The 15,739-nt window shown below is 44.7% G+C and overlaps 1 protein-coding gene and 1 long non-coding RNA gene across 7 annotated transcripts in view; one reads left to right on the top strand and one right to left on the bottom strand.

The window, feature by feature from the left end:
• Window positions 1-774: 774 nt before the first annotated feature.
• On the bottom strand, window positions 775-2,082 carry LOC135252179 (uncharacterized). Its single transcript, XR_010329347.1, has 2 exons — window positions 1,590-2,082; window positions 775-1,476 (listed from the first exon to the last, which is right to left on the bottom strand). It is a non-coding gene; the product is annotated as an uncharacterized LOC135252179 (long non-coding RNA).
• si:ch211-51h4.2 (uncharacterized) overlaps window positions 1,464-15,739 on the top strand; it is a 122,457-nt gene continuing 108,181 nt past the window's right edge. For all 6 annotated transcript variants that reach the window (XR_010329346.1, XM_064329980.1, XM_064329979.1 and 3 more), the window contains exons 1-4: window positions 1,464-1,599; window positions 8,339-8,380; window positions 9,644-9,717; window positions 12,010-12,078. Coding sequence is in view for 5 of the 6 variants with exons in the window: in XM_064329980.1 (XP_064186050.1) it covers window positions 1,464-1,599; window positions 8,339-8,380; window positions 9,644-9,717; window positions 12,010-12,078 (321 nt within the window). In the remaining variant the exon portion in view is untranslated. The remainder of the gene's footprint in view (window positions 1,600-8,338; window positions 8,381-9,643; window positions 9,718-12,009; window positions 12,079-15,739) is intronic.

Here is a 15,739-nt window from a genome sequence, read left to right as displayed (position 1 = left end):
CTGGAGTACCCGGAGGAAACCCACACGGACACGGGGAGCACATAGAACTCAGTAATCCTGTTCTGAGAAAAAGAAAAACTCAGATCCTGAGCTACACTGTTACACTGATGCACATGTACATCGACAGTGCTCTTGACTCCTTATCGTCATTCTTTCACTTATTTCAAAACCAATCATATGTGCGTGTGCTGGTACCTGAGCTTATCTTCTAAAACACAGCTTCAAAGAGAATGCACACCGGCATTCCTGCACATCTTGAAGGCAACGTAACGTATTGTGCACATTTTGTAGTGTCACTATAGCATTTCATTAAAAGATGGCAATGCTATTCAGAGAAAATGATAGACAGCCAATACCGTTATCTTGTCAGGTTCACTCTTTGATGGTGTTCCATATTCAGTTTAAAGGACAATTATTGCCTTGTAGATAATTAGCCTAAAATTCAGGCAGAACAGAAGCCCAGTGCTCCAAAGAGGTCTCTCATTTTTAGTGATTATCCTCCTGGGTGGATATTTAAAAGTTTAACAGTACCTAGTATAGATTCTTTATTTATGTGTAATTTCCGCATTTATATTCTTACTGAGGCCTATTAAAGTGCTTAAGCCCGGTCCCATTTAATGTGCAGTACCCCCTTCAGTCACATGTGCTCTGCTCAACAAATTAGCTTTTCTCAGACGATTGAAATTTATATAAATTTAAGAGCTGCACGAGGGATTACTGATTTGTAACACTGTGCGTGGAGATGAGTCACGTTGTTTGAGCTGACAAAACCGACAGACTAATGTAGGGTTTAAAATACTTAAAACACCGTGCCAATGATTCTGGCCCATCCAGCTGTATACTTCATTATGCCTTCTAGGTGTTTATACTGTGTCATGTGACATCCGATGACAAGTCAAGGAAAAACAATGAAATGGTGTCATCCCACGAAGGTCTAACGTCAAAGGATTACACACAATATGTTTCATCTGCTGCAATGGTATTTCAATTAAATTATGAATATGCTATTTAGAATCAACTAATCTTTTCTTGGGGTGATGCAGGGGTGATACATCTGCCGTGGAAGAAGCAACGTTGATTTAAGCACGAAATACGGAATATACCCTACAAATCTGCCCCAAATATAACGTAGACATTTTAACCACGTCAAATATACGTGCCACATGTCAATTTAGAATCTCATTAGAATAAGCCACGGCCATATATAGTTACAGCTAGGACATTAACAAATTTCATATTCCATACAAATAGTTTCAGACGTGCTGGCAAGCAGAGAGAGCGCGTGGGTGTTTATTTAGAAGATATCATCCACTCAGGCGCTTCTCTCCTGTCGCAGCGCGCGTCCACTGTCTCGCTCGAAAAGCACGGTCGCGTGCTCGCCCGGTGTCCGCGCGCATGCCGTCCGGAGCGCGCTCGCATCAGCTCCCAGGTGTGCAGGGAAACGGGAAAAGACGGAGAGCACGATGATGGCGAGCGCTGCAGAGGAGATATGTCACAGCAGTCCTAGATCTGAAAATAATGCCACGACCGTGCAGTTTAAAATCACAAGGAAAAACCAGGACAGACCCTGGAAATTGAGGGTTGTTTACCTGCAGTGCTGTGAGTACCGGAGAGTGCGGCGTCTAATGGTTACACGTTTAAGCCTCACAGACACTTCCATTGAGCTAGTTATGCTGTAGCCACCCACGTAGTTGTGCCATTTACACGTTTGCATCAGTGCATATATACCTTTAATTTGATTCAGTAAATCGGTAGTAATTTACCCAGGAAAAGCAAAATCACGAAACATAATTTTGTGTTGCAATGCACTAACGCATCCCCGTTCGCTCCATGGCAGGCAATGTCCCGGCGTTGTGGTTTGTTCTTATTTCTGCATCCGCAAAACCGCTCAGATGCACTGACATTATTATTTCCTGATCACGAAGCAGCAGTTTTACAGAGTTAACCGCATATACGCTGGGAATTAAACCTTCACCACCACCTGAAATCAAATTATAACCAGTAATGCGGTGTGTAGCTCCAGACCCTGGAGGATAACACCACCATTTTGAAACTAAAACCCCGTTTAACGCGATAACTGCAGGTGGCACATCCCGGCAATTGAAGTCATGTGACCCATCGACCCACTTATACCCAGCTATTAATTATGACACTATATTTATTTTATTTATAAGTGAAACAATGTCATAAGTTGCAGGATTTCGGTGGTACATAGCCTCGAATTTTCTTTATTAATCTTTATTGAGCAAATATTGATAAATATGAATTTCACCTGAATAGCACCAAATGTAGCCTGTAGTGGTCAGTGTAATTACAGGTAGCGCAGCAAGTTGCCAGTTTCATAAAAATTGCAGTTCTGCTTTACCCTTTTCCCTCGTGATATCGCAGTCATAGCCGAGAATGTGTGTTATGTAGTTTTTTTTCTAGACAGAAAAAGATCTGTAAAAACAAGTACAGTAGACTATATCTTTTGTACTCCACCCCATAAGGGACGTGTTATTACCAGTGTGTCCTTTTCAAAATAAAACTGTATGAGTGACTGAACTTATTGAAGTATTTGACCCACGGCTGCATATTTCTAGACGTCTCTTTCACACCTGACTCACGGTTTCCCGTTTCATGCAGGTGTAAAAGTCACATCAATGGATTGTGATCTCGCGCCGTATGTCTCTGTATTCACCTTCACTGAACAGCTCATGTTTCACTATTTAGGGGGAGTTAGTTTTTGAGATGACTCGGAGAACACTGGAATGAAGTTCTCAATGTTTAAATCTCTGGGGGTTGGCGTCCCTCTCCGCCGAGCTCGGTGTGAACACGAGCCAATACATAATTCTCCAAGATTGTTCTGTACCGCATCAGTCATAATCCCAACGTTTTTCCGCACTTCCTCGGGGCACATTCTTAGAACTATTAAATGCTGAACGATTTGTCAGCTTCCGTGTTTTCATCTTTCCAGATCAGAAATAACCTCGCGCCGTAATAAGCAGCATTATGAAAGATTTCTCTGCAACGAGCTCATAAATAGCCTTCAGCAGCCTTACAGAAGAACTTGAATTGTTTTATTAAAGTCTGTGTCGCAGAGACATATTATTTATTTGAAAAAGGAAGTAGTTCTTTTAAGTTTTTAAATATATTAAACGGAATATTTTGTCTATGTGTAATTGCAAGGGAGCTGAAAGAGTGGTCAGATCCATTATTACCAAATCCAGTATTGTGTCAGAAAGGATAAAAATGTGAAAGCATGTATTTGTGCCTTAAGTTTAATTTTATATCAGAATGGCCTCATTTTACATATATATTTTACTTATTTGCTTGTATTCTGTTTTCAAATGACAGTTTATGGGACACAATTCCTGAGTACCCACTGTCATGTGATTCCTCAGGTGCAAATAATTCAGTCAAAATCAACATTCATAAATGAATAAATTACAAGTGTAGCTCTGTGTTGGTAGGATACAGAAATGGCCAGTTATGAATGGCGCCTGTATGCATGCCTGTGAGATTTGAGAATTTTATTTTAGAAGCTGTCAGTGATTATGAGAGTTGAGTTTTATTTTTGAAGCAGTCAGTGACTATGAGAGTTGAGAGTTTTGTCTTTGAAGCAGTCAGTGATTATGACATTACTTAATGCTTCCATTCCTCTCCATGGGAAAAGCATCTTGCTCCAAGTCTCAGAGGTTTTGCCATAATTAAGGTGCCATGTGAAAAAAGGCCGTGTTCATGAATACCTGTTCATTCAGGGGAAATATTGTGTGGATGTGCAAGTCAGGAGCCTTTAACTGTAAGACAAACACAGGAATTGTTTGGCAGTGGATGGAGGTCATTCCCGTGCTGCTTCATTTTGGTTGCCATCACTCGGACGCGATTATTAAGGAAGGCACTATCGAACTACACTTCCCATCAGGCCCTGCTCCTCACAGATCCGGTGTGTACATCCTTACCGCTCTCACCTGAATGACTTGCGGCCATTAAATTTTTGTTCCGGTTACTTTGCAGCTTCGGTTTGGTTTCCCACCAACCGTATTGCCCGTCATCACTGCTGTGATTTAAACTTCTTTAATTACAAGCTTCAAAAACACCACGTTCAGCACTAGAGAATTCACATCCCAAAAAAATAAACAGTCCAGGTGATTTGATGCCACCATAAAATGAAATTGGCAAAATATATGGCAGGTGCTTAGGCACTCAGGGAACAGACAACGAGAATATTTAAAGTCTAAGCAAAAAGGGAAACTCAGAAATTCAGAACTTGTTATCACTGTGGTCTCTGTCATGCTGTAGTTTACACTGCATTTCAGAGACACCTGTCCAGTGCGCAGCTTCTCAAACTGGTTACATTACCCATGTGACCATCCTGCACTGAACCTTCAGCTCAAGAGCATTCGGTATTTATTCATGCATTCATGATGTAGTCTTTAGCTGTGGACGGAAGCCAAAAACAGAACTTTTGGGTGGCGTGTTCCCGTGGAAACGAGTTCGGCGAACCCGGGCCGGCTGAGGGTGCTTTATCTCCTCGCCGCTGGCGTGCTGGAACCCGCCCGGGGATTGGGTGGTTCGGCCGCGGATACGCTCGCTGGCGCTGCTCGATGCAAATGAACGGGCCGAGCCCAAACCAGACCGCGCGAATGCGCCGCTGAAATATTCATGAGGGAGCCGGGCGGGAACGATGCTCTGGTTGGACTCATTTATTATTTTTTGTCCAGAAACGGTTTAATGAGGGGTGGAGGAGCCGTTCCGTACAGCGGCTTCAGCGCGGGGGGTGGGGGGGGGCTGAGGGGGGGCTGGGGGCTGGGGGGGGGGGGCTTGAATTGCCAGTCCTTGGCATATCAATGACGTTTCTCTTTTTTTATTTTAAATATTTTCCCGGAGCTCTGAGTGTGCCATGTGCAGGCCTCATCGTTATTCAGTGCTGGACTCCATGTGCACCGCGCCACCCTTACATCATTCATAATTCATAATTCATAATTCCGATGGCTCTAATTTTCAGGTCACGGCCTGCAGAGACTGGTTCGGCGCCGTCCTGATGGGCTTGCTGCAGAGTGCTGCTCTGTTTGTGCTGAGTGACTGTAATCCAATCTGAAGTTGTGCCCTTTGGACTTTATGGACATGTTCATTATCCCATTACTTTCAGGTCTTACACCCCCTTCCGCCCCCCCCGCCCCCCCAGTCCCCTGTTTTATATGTAGGAGCTGACTCAGAGCGAGCTGCTTGGGGAATGAGAGTGTCAGGTGGCAGAACCTGTCATCTCTCAGGTTCTTTTATACTCTCCTCTGATTGGTCCTGTCATAATACCGTCTGTTCTGCCACTTAGTCACATTCGCCTCACTGCTACTGACACCAGAGCAGGAATTAAACACAGCTCACGCAGGTAAGACCTGTCTGTCTGCAGGTAAGACCTGTCTCTCTGCAGGTAAGCCCTGTCTCTCTCCGTAGTGCCTGGCCTTTTACATGTCCCTCAGTCTGTGCCATTTTTATATTCAAGGACTACTCAAATGCGCACTTCACAAACGGAGGCAAGCTTGGGCATTTGTGTACAGTCAAGCGTTTCAGCTTTAGGCTTCTTCTCTTAAGCCCATGACCAGTGTTTTTTTTTAGTTTAATATAAGTGCAAATCTGTCTGTGTTTTCCTTATGAATGTCAGAACTCTCTGGGAGGGGGCTGGAGGGGCAGGGAATGTCTGATTTACCTGCTGACATAGTTTAAATAATGCTGTCACTGAATTATGCACCTGCAATCTATAATGGCATCTTTAATGCCCGTATTTTTTCCCCCTTCAGTTGTGATTTACAGTTTGCTGCTCCCACACTTTCTTTTGTTTTTCTTTCTGAGTATTCTGACTCTGATGTTATTCATGCATCCATAACTAATCCCATCAAATGAATCCCTGCTCTTATGGAAATGAGATGCAATTTGCAAGCGGTTTAAAGAAAGTTGTTTGTTTGGTTTTGTTTTTTTTTTTTGTTTTTTTTACTTTTGCTTATGCGATCGCTTCCTCTTCATTTTCATGCCAGAAGTTAATCAAGGGAGTCTCGTTAATATGCACCCACGCCAGGAAGCGCTGTCCTTGTAAGTAGGTCAATGGAGACGGCATCAGCGAGAAAGGCGTTTAGCGTAGAAACAGCGTCAGTGAGGAAGGCGTTTAGCGTAGAAACAGCGTCAGTGAGAAAGATGTTTAGCGTAGAAACAGCGTCAGTGTGGAAGGGTTTGCAGAGGAACAGGAGTCAGTGTGGAAGGTGTTTGGAGAGGAACAGGAGTCAGTGTGGAAGGTGTTTGGAGAGGAACAGGAGTCAGTGTGGAAGGTGTTTGGAGAGGAACAGGAGTCAGTGTGGAAGGTGTTTGCAGAGGAACAGGAGTCAGTGAAGAATGTGTTTGCAGAGGAACAGGAGTCAGTGTGGAAGGTGTTTGGAGAGGAACAGGAGTCAGTGTGGAAGGTGTTTGCAGAGGAACAGGAGTCAGTGAAGAATGTGTTTGCAGAGGAACAGGAGTCAGTGAGAAGAAATGGAGTCTGTGGGGAAGGTGTTAGTGCAGAGGTCTGTGTTTGCGGGTCTGACTTCCTGCTTGTCTGACAGCCCCGGTGACCTCTGACCCAGGAAGAGCCTCTGTGGATAATCTGTCTCTAATATGAGAGCAGCTGGGGAACATCAGTATGCCTCAGAAGTGTGTCGCACAACGTGCTGGTCCTGTCCGGCTTTCACAGGGGAAATGTCCGGGGAAAGGGACTGTTTGGGGAGGAGGGGGGGGGCGCTGTTTTAGCTCTGGAGCTGTAGCTCATCTTGAGAAAAGAAAATAACCTGCCTGAGGCAGAGAGCTCGTCGCTCCTGCAGCCGGTGTGCTGAAACGATTCGCCGCCTTTAGAGGGGACACTGGGAAGGCGTGGCTGTTTTCTTTTTCTTTTCCTTTTTTTCCCACGGCGTGTAGGAACTGGCGTGGGCTACGCATTGGCAAATTGTGGTCACTCACTCACGGACGACCTGTGAGGGACGTTTTGTGGGACGCATACGCAGGTGGTGCCAGCTAAAATGTGTCTGTGGAAGTTGCGTGGTGGGTCTGGACGGTTCCGTGCTTGTTGATATCTGAGTCATATTTTACATTGAAGCATAATTCAGATTCATTTTTTTAGAAATAAAGTCATAAAATTGCCTGGCTTTGTGTAGCTATTATGTTCATCAGTGAGGACTGTGTCCTTCTGACTGTTACTTCCTCATTAAGAAAGGTGTAGTACAGTGGCTGGGGAAATGGGCATGTGACTGGTTTCAGGTTTGAATCACAGGTGGGGCACAGCTTTCATAGTAGCTGAACAAGGGGCTTCACCTGAACCTCAGAAAATATCTACCTGTATTAACGGATAGTACGTAAAAAACATATAAATGTATAAATAAAACATATAAACATACAGCTAAACAAATAAACAATGTGCAATAAATAATAAATAAATACTTCTGTATCTTTTAAACAAAACTACAGCCTGTCCCATCACTCAGTGGCTCTCTGTGCTGGGCACGGATGTGTTCTTTATACTTAAAAATTTCCTCTGATTTTGAAAAGCCCGTCTCAACGAGCCAGAGGCTGAGTCATAAACTCTTTTTATGAGAGTGTGTTTGAAATGTCAGGAAGAAACTCCTAGGTTTGTATTTTACTGTAGAAACCTGTATGCTTTATGTTGAATTGTTATATTGTATTTTAATCACATTTGTTGGCATAATGTCTGTCTAGTTTAGACTCAGAATGTACAAAATTTGTAGACATTGGTTTGAGCATCTGAAAAATAGCTATAGATGTGTTTCTTTTGCTGTAATGTTTTTATTACTCTGAATTATTTCATAGGCTGTTTTGCACTTATTTATTTTTATATGCAATCAATGATATCATTGTATAGACAGAGCACTAGATCTGGGAGTTACATTGGCAATGCGTGTGTTTGTAGGGTTAGACTGTTTGTATGATTTAAATGTTTTGAATGTTTGAATGTTTTTTATGTTCCCAGGCTTGCACACTGAGTCTGATCTGGCGTGTTCCTTTCCTGTCTTTAGAAGTGGTTTTATAAAACCTATGCAAAGCCATGTCTGTCTAGAAACGTGGCACACATCTATACAGCTGTCAGTTGGATTTTCCAACGGCTTTATAAATACAGATATTACACTTTCCTTTGTTAATTTTGGATTTTTACAAACACTTGTCTATTCACCTGTTTGACAGACAATTTGTTCAAAGCCCTTATGCATCCGACAGCAATGCGGCTAGCGTGTAGCATCACCTAATTCAGCATTTAAACCGATCCGAGAGTGTTTGTATGCTTTTTTAATGCTTGTCCTAACATCCAAACTGCTTTTTATTTTAGATTTCATATCCGTTGCAACGATTCTTGGAACTGGAATATTGGGTGAGTAATATTTATTCTCTTTCTAATGTTTCCTTTGCAGTAGGTGTAAAAACGTTAAGGTGTCATGTTAAGGAGCGTGTGTGTCTGCGCGTCTGCGCGTGTGCGTGCGTGTGGCGATAACGGAAGGAACAGAAGCCCCTGTAAAAACAAACGCAAATTAAGTTAAAAGATTCGGATGAATTCAAATTTCCTTAGATGTTGGCCTCACCTCATTTTCAGCGGCGCACACGTGGTTTCTGTCACCAAGGCAATACATTATGGTGTGAGAATTTTATTGTGTGGCGGATGTTCCTCGCCACGCGCAGCCCCCTCCCCCGCGAGGCCACCCAGGCGGCGGTGACTCCGTGTCAGGTGATGGATGCTCCAGATATGGAACAGGGTTGAGACAGGACCTTCGGCAGCATCCCCCTCCACACGTTAATAATTAATTGAGCAAATACGTATAAAAGCACTGCGCGTTTTCATAAATAGTCCCCCGTGACAGGCTATTTGGGTTTCGGGTTCCCACAGTGGCCTAACCTCTTTGTCGCGGGAAATTGAACAGAATTATGTATCCAAAGTATTAAAATAAGCCAGTTATGGTGCCCTGTCGACTATGAAAAGAGGAAATGGGCTGTGAATCTCTGCGCTTGAATCGCGTATCAGACAGCGCTACGCAGCCGCAGGCTCCGCTCTGCTTTCCGGCTGTCCTAATCAGCCACTTTGCGAAGATGACGAGTTTTACGGCCGCGGAAAACGAGGTGCTACACGGGTATATTACAAAGGGGGAAAGAGTCTGAAGAAAATTAATAAACGGTGATTTCATCCAGAATGTATTGTCATCTAAAAAATGATTTACTGTGGAGTTTATGAACTGGAGAGTAATTCATATACTCTTTTAAAAAGACTGCAATAACACGGTGCATTGAATTTCACATTTCTGTCTTTGCCATTGATACTGTAGTATCAAGTACAGAACTCAAGCTCTTCACTTTTTTTTTTTTTTTTACTTCAATTCTGCTGAAATAACAGTAACCGTCTCGCCTAACCTGCTGATATTACTTATTCAGAGTTAGACTGTGATGTTAAACGGTTTTGAAAGGTCTGACCTGTGTTTCTGAAATACGTTTTATGATACATTTATTGTCGTCATCTAATTTTTCTCGTTTACCGACATATGTTGACCGTTATCACAAGCCACATACCGCATTCTTTTTTTTCTTGTAGCGCGTGACCTAAGAGTTATGTGGTCGCGCGTTTTGATATGACGTATTCTTCTTGCAGGTCTCCCGGTCACTGTCGCACGTGCTGGACTTCTCCCTTTCCTCGTCTCATTTCTAATTGGCTTCTTCATACAAGTGAGTGTGCGTGAGAAACACCATTTTACCAACGCAGGCAAACACCCACGGCCTTAGCTCTGGACTGCTCGGTCGCTGACCTTCAAACGTCTATGAGTTCTGTAACTTTCAAAGGTGATTCTCATATAGGACACTTCTTTTTTGGGGGAGCTGTGAAATAATAGTTATTTTATGATGACATTTTCCTCTACCCCCCTCATTAGTTTTTTTAAAAAAAAAACTTGTGTGCCTCCACATAATGCACCATCCAGTGTGAATTGAATACTGACTCTGTATAATGGGATACAATGTGATCTATCTGATTAAAATACTGTTGTAAATTTATCTGATAAAGGTAATGCACTTTTAAGTGTCAGTACTGAAATAATGTAATAATAAACATTTCGTTTAAAGCAGATAATTTGATTATAAACACATCATGAGGTTCAGCTTCTGGGGAGACACGCTGCTGGGCTAGTCTTGCCTAGTCCAGTCTCACGAGCATGTCTGCTAGCAATCAATTTATCTGAAAATATTGGGGGTGACATGCCGCCGCCACCCCCCCCCCCCAAAAATGTAATGTCATAGTCATGTTTCTTTATTATTCATGCTAGAAACATTTGTTTTCTCTGTGCATCAAACAGACAGTAAGCTGTGCAAGACAGTGAAATCCACAGTACAATGCACAATAAAAAGAGAATATACAGTACATGCACAAAACATTTTTCAGCTGAACTACTCTGCTGGAAACTCCTTGTTACGGGTGAAATGCTTTTCTTTATCTCCATCGTGTCATCCCTCAGAAAGCTCTTTTCCCTTCTTGTAAATACATTTTTCACTTGAACTCCCCCTGTGATTGAAATGTGTAAAGATTTGCTGATTAAACACGGGCCTGCGTGTTTTTAAGCAGCTGGCGTAGCGTTCAGAAAGCTTGCCGAAATGAAGTGTGCTGTTTTCCGTGGAAATAAATCTGCAGCTATTAATGTTCACATCACCCAGGTGCACTGCTCTGTTTACCTGAATGCACTCTCTAAAAAAAAACTTAAAAAACACGTCACCCTGGAGGCGAAGCTGGCACTGCGTGATAAAGTCATACCTGCACTTTTCAGTGATCTCACACGCCTTCTCCTGATCCAGTACTAATGGGCCCATCTTCAAAATTAAAAGAACATACTTTTTTATAAGACGATTTATAGTTCATTCTGAGGGTCATGTCTTAAGTTATAAGAATAACCTTCTGTGGGGTTAAACCTCAAAGCCTGTGGTTGCTTCCTGTCCGTACCCACTCATGGATTCATCTCTTCCAGTCTCTTCAATTAGGCCTGATAATTGCATTTTAACCATGTTCTGTTATTCTGCATTTTGTGCTTTGAGTACTGTAATATGAAACAATATATCAATTGCGTCAACAAAATTCTGAATTAATTTATCGAATATCAGCGATATTATGAGCGAGTAGCGTCCTCCTTTAGCCACCCTTTTTAATTTACCCTTTCGCACGTCACCCTGAAGGTCGGTGGAAGTTATATATTTATTCACCTTACATGCCATATCATCGCTTAATTACCTGTAATAAAAAGCGAGTTGTGCAGTCTAATGACAGCAATAACGGTGTTACTCTCCCCTCCGGCCCTTTGTCAGAGAGGGGAGCTTTCCTCGTGTTCGAGTGCGTAGAGCGGCCCTACCGTACTGGATTATGTTCAGGTACGTCAGTCTGTTTGAAATTAGCCAGATCATTGTGCATCATTTAACATCCAATTATCAGCCGCGCTGCACTCTGTGCTGGAGGATGTGTCCGGTTAATGAAGCATTTCCCCTTTTTTCTTTTTTTTTTTTTTGGTCAGTGCTCTGTCGTGATAAAACGCTTTGTGACTTAAGGAGGTAATTAAATTAATTTGACGTGATATGTAGTCGTTTGGAGGACACCTTTGTGGCGCTGGAGTTTGGCGGTTCTTCTCGGTCCACGTAAAGGTTGTTCTGTCGACAGTGTGCCCTTTCGTGTGACCTCTGACCTCCAGCCCGCGCGCTTCCTCACACCATCGACAGGCCTGCAAAGGTCACGCCAGACACCCCCACAGACGTTTCGGCTTTCCTGGGCTTCTCAATAACATTAAACATTAGGAGAACAAAAAATGTTAGAACATAATATGTCTAATGACTGGAGCAGGCCATTCAGTCTATCTAGGCTCGTAATTTATTAAGGAGTAGGAAGGTAGTTTAGCTCGATAATAGAGGTGTAAGAAGGCTACTGACACTTCTTTCTCTTCTTTCTGCTCTCTCTCTTTCCCTCCCTCCCTCCTTCCCTTCCTCCAGGGTTTGCTCATTTACCTGTTTGTGGACCTGCTGCAGAGGTGCAGAGCTTCCCAGATGGAGTCTTTGAAGGTGAGGAGCAGAATCTGCATTCCCACCTGAGCCAGCGCCAGGTCCTCTTACCTTTGGGTTTGTGCTGCAGTTTAGCCTGTTAGCGTGTTGTACTGCAGTAGGAAAGTACTGGACTCTCCATGGTCTTTATCAACAGGATTGCAGGATGTGGCAGACTGGGGGGAAGTGTGTGTGTTTGGGGAGGGGGGGGAGAGTGAGCAGCTGGTATTGTGCTCCCCTCCCCCGGCAGGCCACCTGCCCCTCCCACAGTCTGCCCTCCTTAAGTGCTCTGCCTAATGAGTGGACATCCTCCAGCTGCCGGTGGGACATTACAGCCAGCCTGTCCATCTGATCCTAAAGCAGGGGCCATTGTGCTCTATGGGCGTGGCTTTAGACTTTGAGTGGCAGCTCCTCCTGCTAATCCAAGGGTAACTTTTTAGCCAACTGTGCCAAGAGCGCTAGGTGAACAGTGGCACACTTTGGGACACTTTTGGGATTTTAAACTTTGAGAAGCCTCACTGCACCTAGACCTAGTGCTTCAGCGGGACGTGGCACTTGAATATAAGTCATATATTAATGCCTTCGCTTGCTAGTACGAGGCTTTAGCAACGGCTAAATTGGCTAAATTGTCTGGCGATTGCTACCTTTCTCAGGAGCTAATTTCGCTGGACAAGCACATCAGGACATTACAGCACTTTGTAAACAACTGACAGCAGATCCCTCACAGTTCTGTCGCTACGCTTAAATTGCCCTGAGAGGGAAATTAACTGCTGTTGGTTTGGCACAGGTCTCAAGTCACTAAGAGAGTGTGGACAGATACTGCAATCTCTGAACCTGAAAAGCTTTAATTCGTTCATGTATTAGATATTAGTGCTTCTGGTTATTTGCGGCTCCTCAGGCTAAAATACTGAGTCCTGAGGGAAGCTGCTGGTTCTTCCCTTAAAAGGACTTTAATGAAAATGTTTTTCATATCAATAATGTTATTTCCTTTTGTCATCTATAATGTGAAAATGTATTAAAATATGTTCTTGCTGTTTAAGTTTGTTCTCTGTCCCTAACTCTCAGGCCTCGCAGTGAACACACACACAAACTTCTTTTGGCAGCTGCAGTTTTGTGTTTGTTTTTTCCGTGGCTAGGACGTGTGTTCTCAGTTGGTTTGACTGCTTTGTATCTGACTCAGCCAGTTTGTATTTTTGGTTTAGGCAGCGATAACGGTTTGGTGTATTTTTGGATGATGTTTAATTAGAGTTTTTGATGAGTGTGTTAACGCGGTGGGCTCTGATTGGCCTTTGTGAGACGGCGCAGTCCTGCGCTGTGTTAGTGTGTGTGCGCAGTCCTGCGCTGTGTTAGTGTGTGTGCGCAGTCCTGCGCTGTGTTAGTGTGTGTGCGCAGTCCTGCGCTGTTAGTGTGTGTACGCAGTCCTGTGCTGTGTTAGTGTGTGTGCGCAGTCCTGCGCTGTGTTAGTGTGTGTGCGCAGTCCTGCGCTGTGTTAGTGTGTGTGCGCAGTCCTGCGCTGTGTTAGTGTGTGTGCGCAGTCCTGCGCTGTGTTAGTGTGTGTGCGCAGTCCTGCGCTGTGTTAGTGTGTGTGCGCAGTCCTGCGCTGTGTTAGTGTGTGTGCGCAGTCCTGCGCTGTGTTAGTGTGTTTGCGCAGTCCTGCGCTGTGTTAGTGTGTGTGCGCAGTCCTGCGCTGTGTTAGTGTGTGTGCGCAGTCCTGCGCTGTGTTAGTGTGTGTGCGCAGTCCTGCGCTGTGTTAGTGTGTTTCTCAGGCCTCGCTGTGTAGGTGAACACACACAAACTTTTTTTGGCAGTCTGCGCTGTTTGTGTGTTGTGTTTTTCGTGGCAGGACGCTGTGTTCAGTGTGTTTCGCACTGCTTTGTATGTGACTCCAGCCAGTTGTATTTTTGGTGTGGCAGTCGACGGTTTAGGTGTTTTCTGGTGATGTTTATGTGCGCAGTCTGCTGTGTTGAGTGTGTTAACGCGGTCGGGCTCTGATTGGTCCTCTGTGTAGGTGTGCGCAGTCCTGCGCTGTGTTAGGGTGTGCGCGCAGTCCAGCGCTGTGTTAGTGTGTGTGCGCAGTCCTGCGCTGTGTTAGTGTGTGTGCGCAGTCCTGCGCTGTGTTAGTGTGTGTGCGCAGTCCTGCGCTGTGTTAGTGTGTGAGCACAGTCCTGCGCTGTGTTAGTGTGTGCGCAGTCCTGCGCTGTGTTAGTGTGTGCGCGCAGTCCTGCGCTGTGTTAGTGTGTGCGCGCAGTCCTGCGCTGTGTTAGTGTGTGCGCGCAGTCCTGCGCTGTGTTAGTGTGTGTGCGCAGTCCTGCGCTGTGTTAGTGTGTGTGCGCAGTCCTGCGCTGTGTTAGTGTGTGAGCACAGTCCTGCGCTGTGTTAGTGTGTGCGCGCAGTCCTGCGCTGTGTTAGTGTGTGGCGCAGTCCTGCGCTGTGTTAGGTGTGCGCGCAGTCCTGCGCTGTGTTAGTGTGTGGGCAGTCCTGCGCTGTGTTAGTGTGTGAGCGACAGTCCTGCGCTGTGTTAGTGTGTGGCGCAGTCCTGCGCTGTGTTAGTGTGTGGCGCAGTCCTGCGCTGTGTTAGTGTGTGGGCAGTCCTGCGCTGTGTTAGTGTGTGTGCGCAGTCCTGCGCTGTGTTAGTGTGTGTGCGCAGTCCTGCGCTGTGTTAGTGTGTGTGCGCAGTCCTGCGCTGTGTTATTGTGTGTGCGCAGTCCTGCGCTGTGTTAGTGTGTGTGCGCAGTCCTGCACTGTGTTATTGTGTGTGCGCAGTCCTGCACTGTGTTATTGTGTGTGCGCAGTCCTGCGCTGTGTTAGTATGTGTGTGCTCTTACTGATTGGGTGTAATGTTACACTTTCATATGGCACAATGGGCTGAATGACATCATCAGATTTATTCATTTTTATCTGACTCTAATATCCTCCTCCCTCTGCTTCGGAAACAAGCCATGTCGAGATCCAGGATGTCATACTTCATTAATAGTTCTTCTCAAAGGGCCAAATTTAAGTTATGTGAAGTATTTGGCGTCTCTCCCCCGATAGGAGATTGTACCTCAGACAAACCTGTGAGGAGATGCGCGCTGTTCTCTGTTCCTGACTGGATCTGAACTTCGTTTGAAGGCTTTTCCCGTTTTGGCGGTTGATGCGCTGTTGTCGAGCTGTTAGTGGAACTTGGCGGTAGATTTAGTGAACGCTTCAGCAGGTACTGGGTGCCACAGGTGAGTTTTCCGGGCCGTCAGTGAAGTGTGTCTGAGAGACACAACAAATTTAAATTCAATCTGAGACCAGGATTGACTGCCAGAGTCGATTGGCTGCAGACCCACAGCAGCGTGGTTCTGTATTTCTCTAATGGGCTTCAGTGTTCTGTGTGGTTGTCAAGCATATGCTGTCGCCGTTGACTGAGGGCTGGCTGTGGGGGGGGGGGGGTGTTTTTAGTCACTGGCTTCAGAGATTGGTCTCTCGGAGCCAAATTAGCGCTAGATTGCTATCAAACTCTCCTCCATTTCACATAGCGCCACGTCTGAGATTTATTTAATGCTTAATTGATTCCGTACTGTGAAGAGTGAACATTTCATTTTTTTGGCTGAAGTTGGAACTCATTTTCTGTTTAATGGAGTTTATCACGGGGTGTTGTTCCCTATGTCACATGAATAATAATAGAACTTTTTTCACCATTTTCTTTTTTTATTTT

This window comes from Anguilla rostrata, chromosome 4 (assembly GCF_018555375.3).
Source record: "Anguilla rostrata isolate EN2019 chromosome 4, ASM1855537v3, whole genome shotgun sequence".
Classification (NCBI taxonomy): Eukaryota; Metazoa; Chordata; class Actinopteri; order Anguilliformes; family Anguillidae; genus Anguilla; species Anguilla rostrata.
This window is presented reverse-complemented; position numbering and strand designations above follow the sequence as displayed.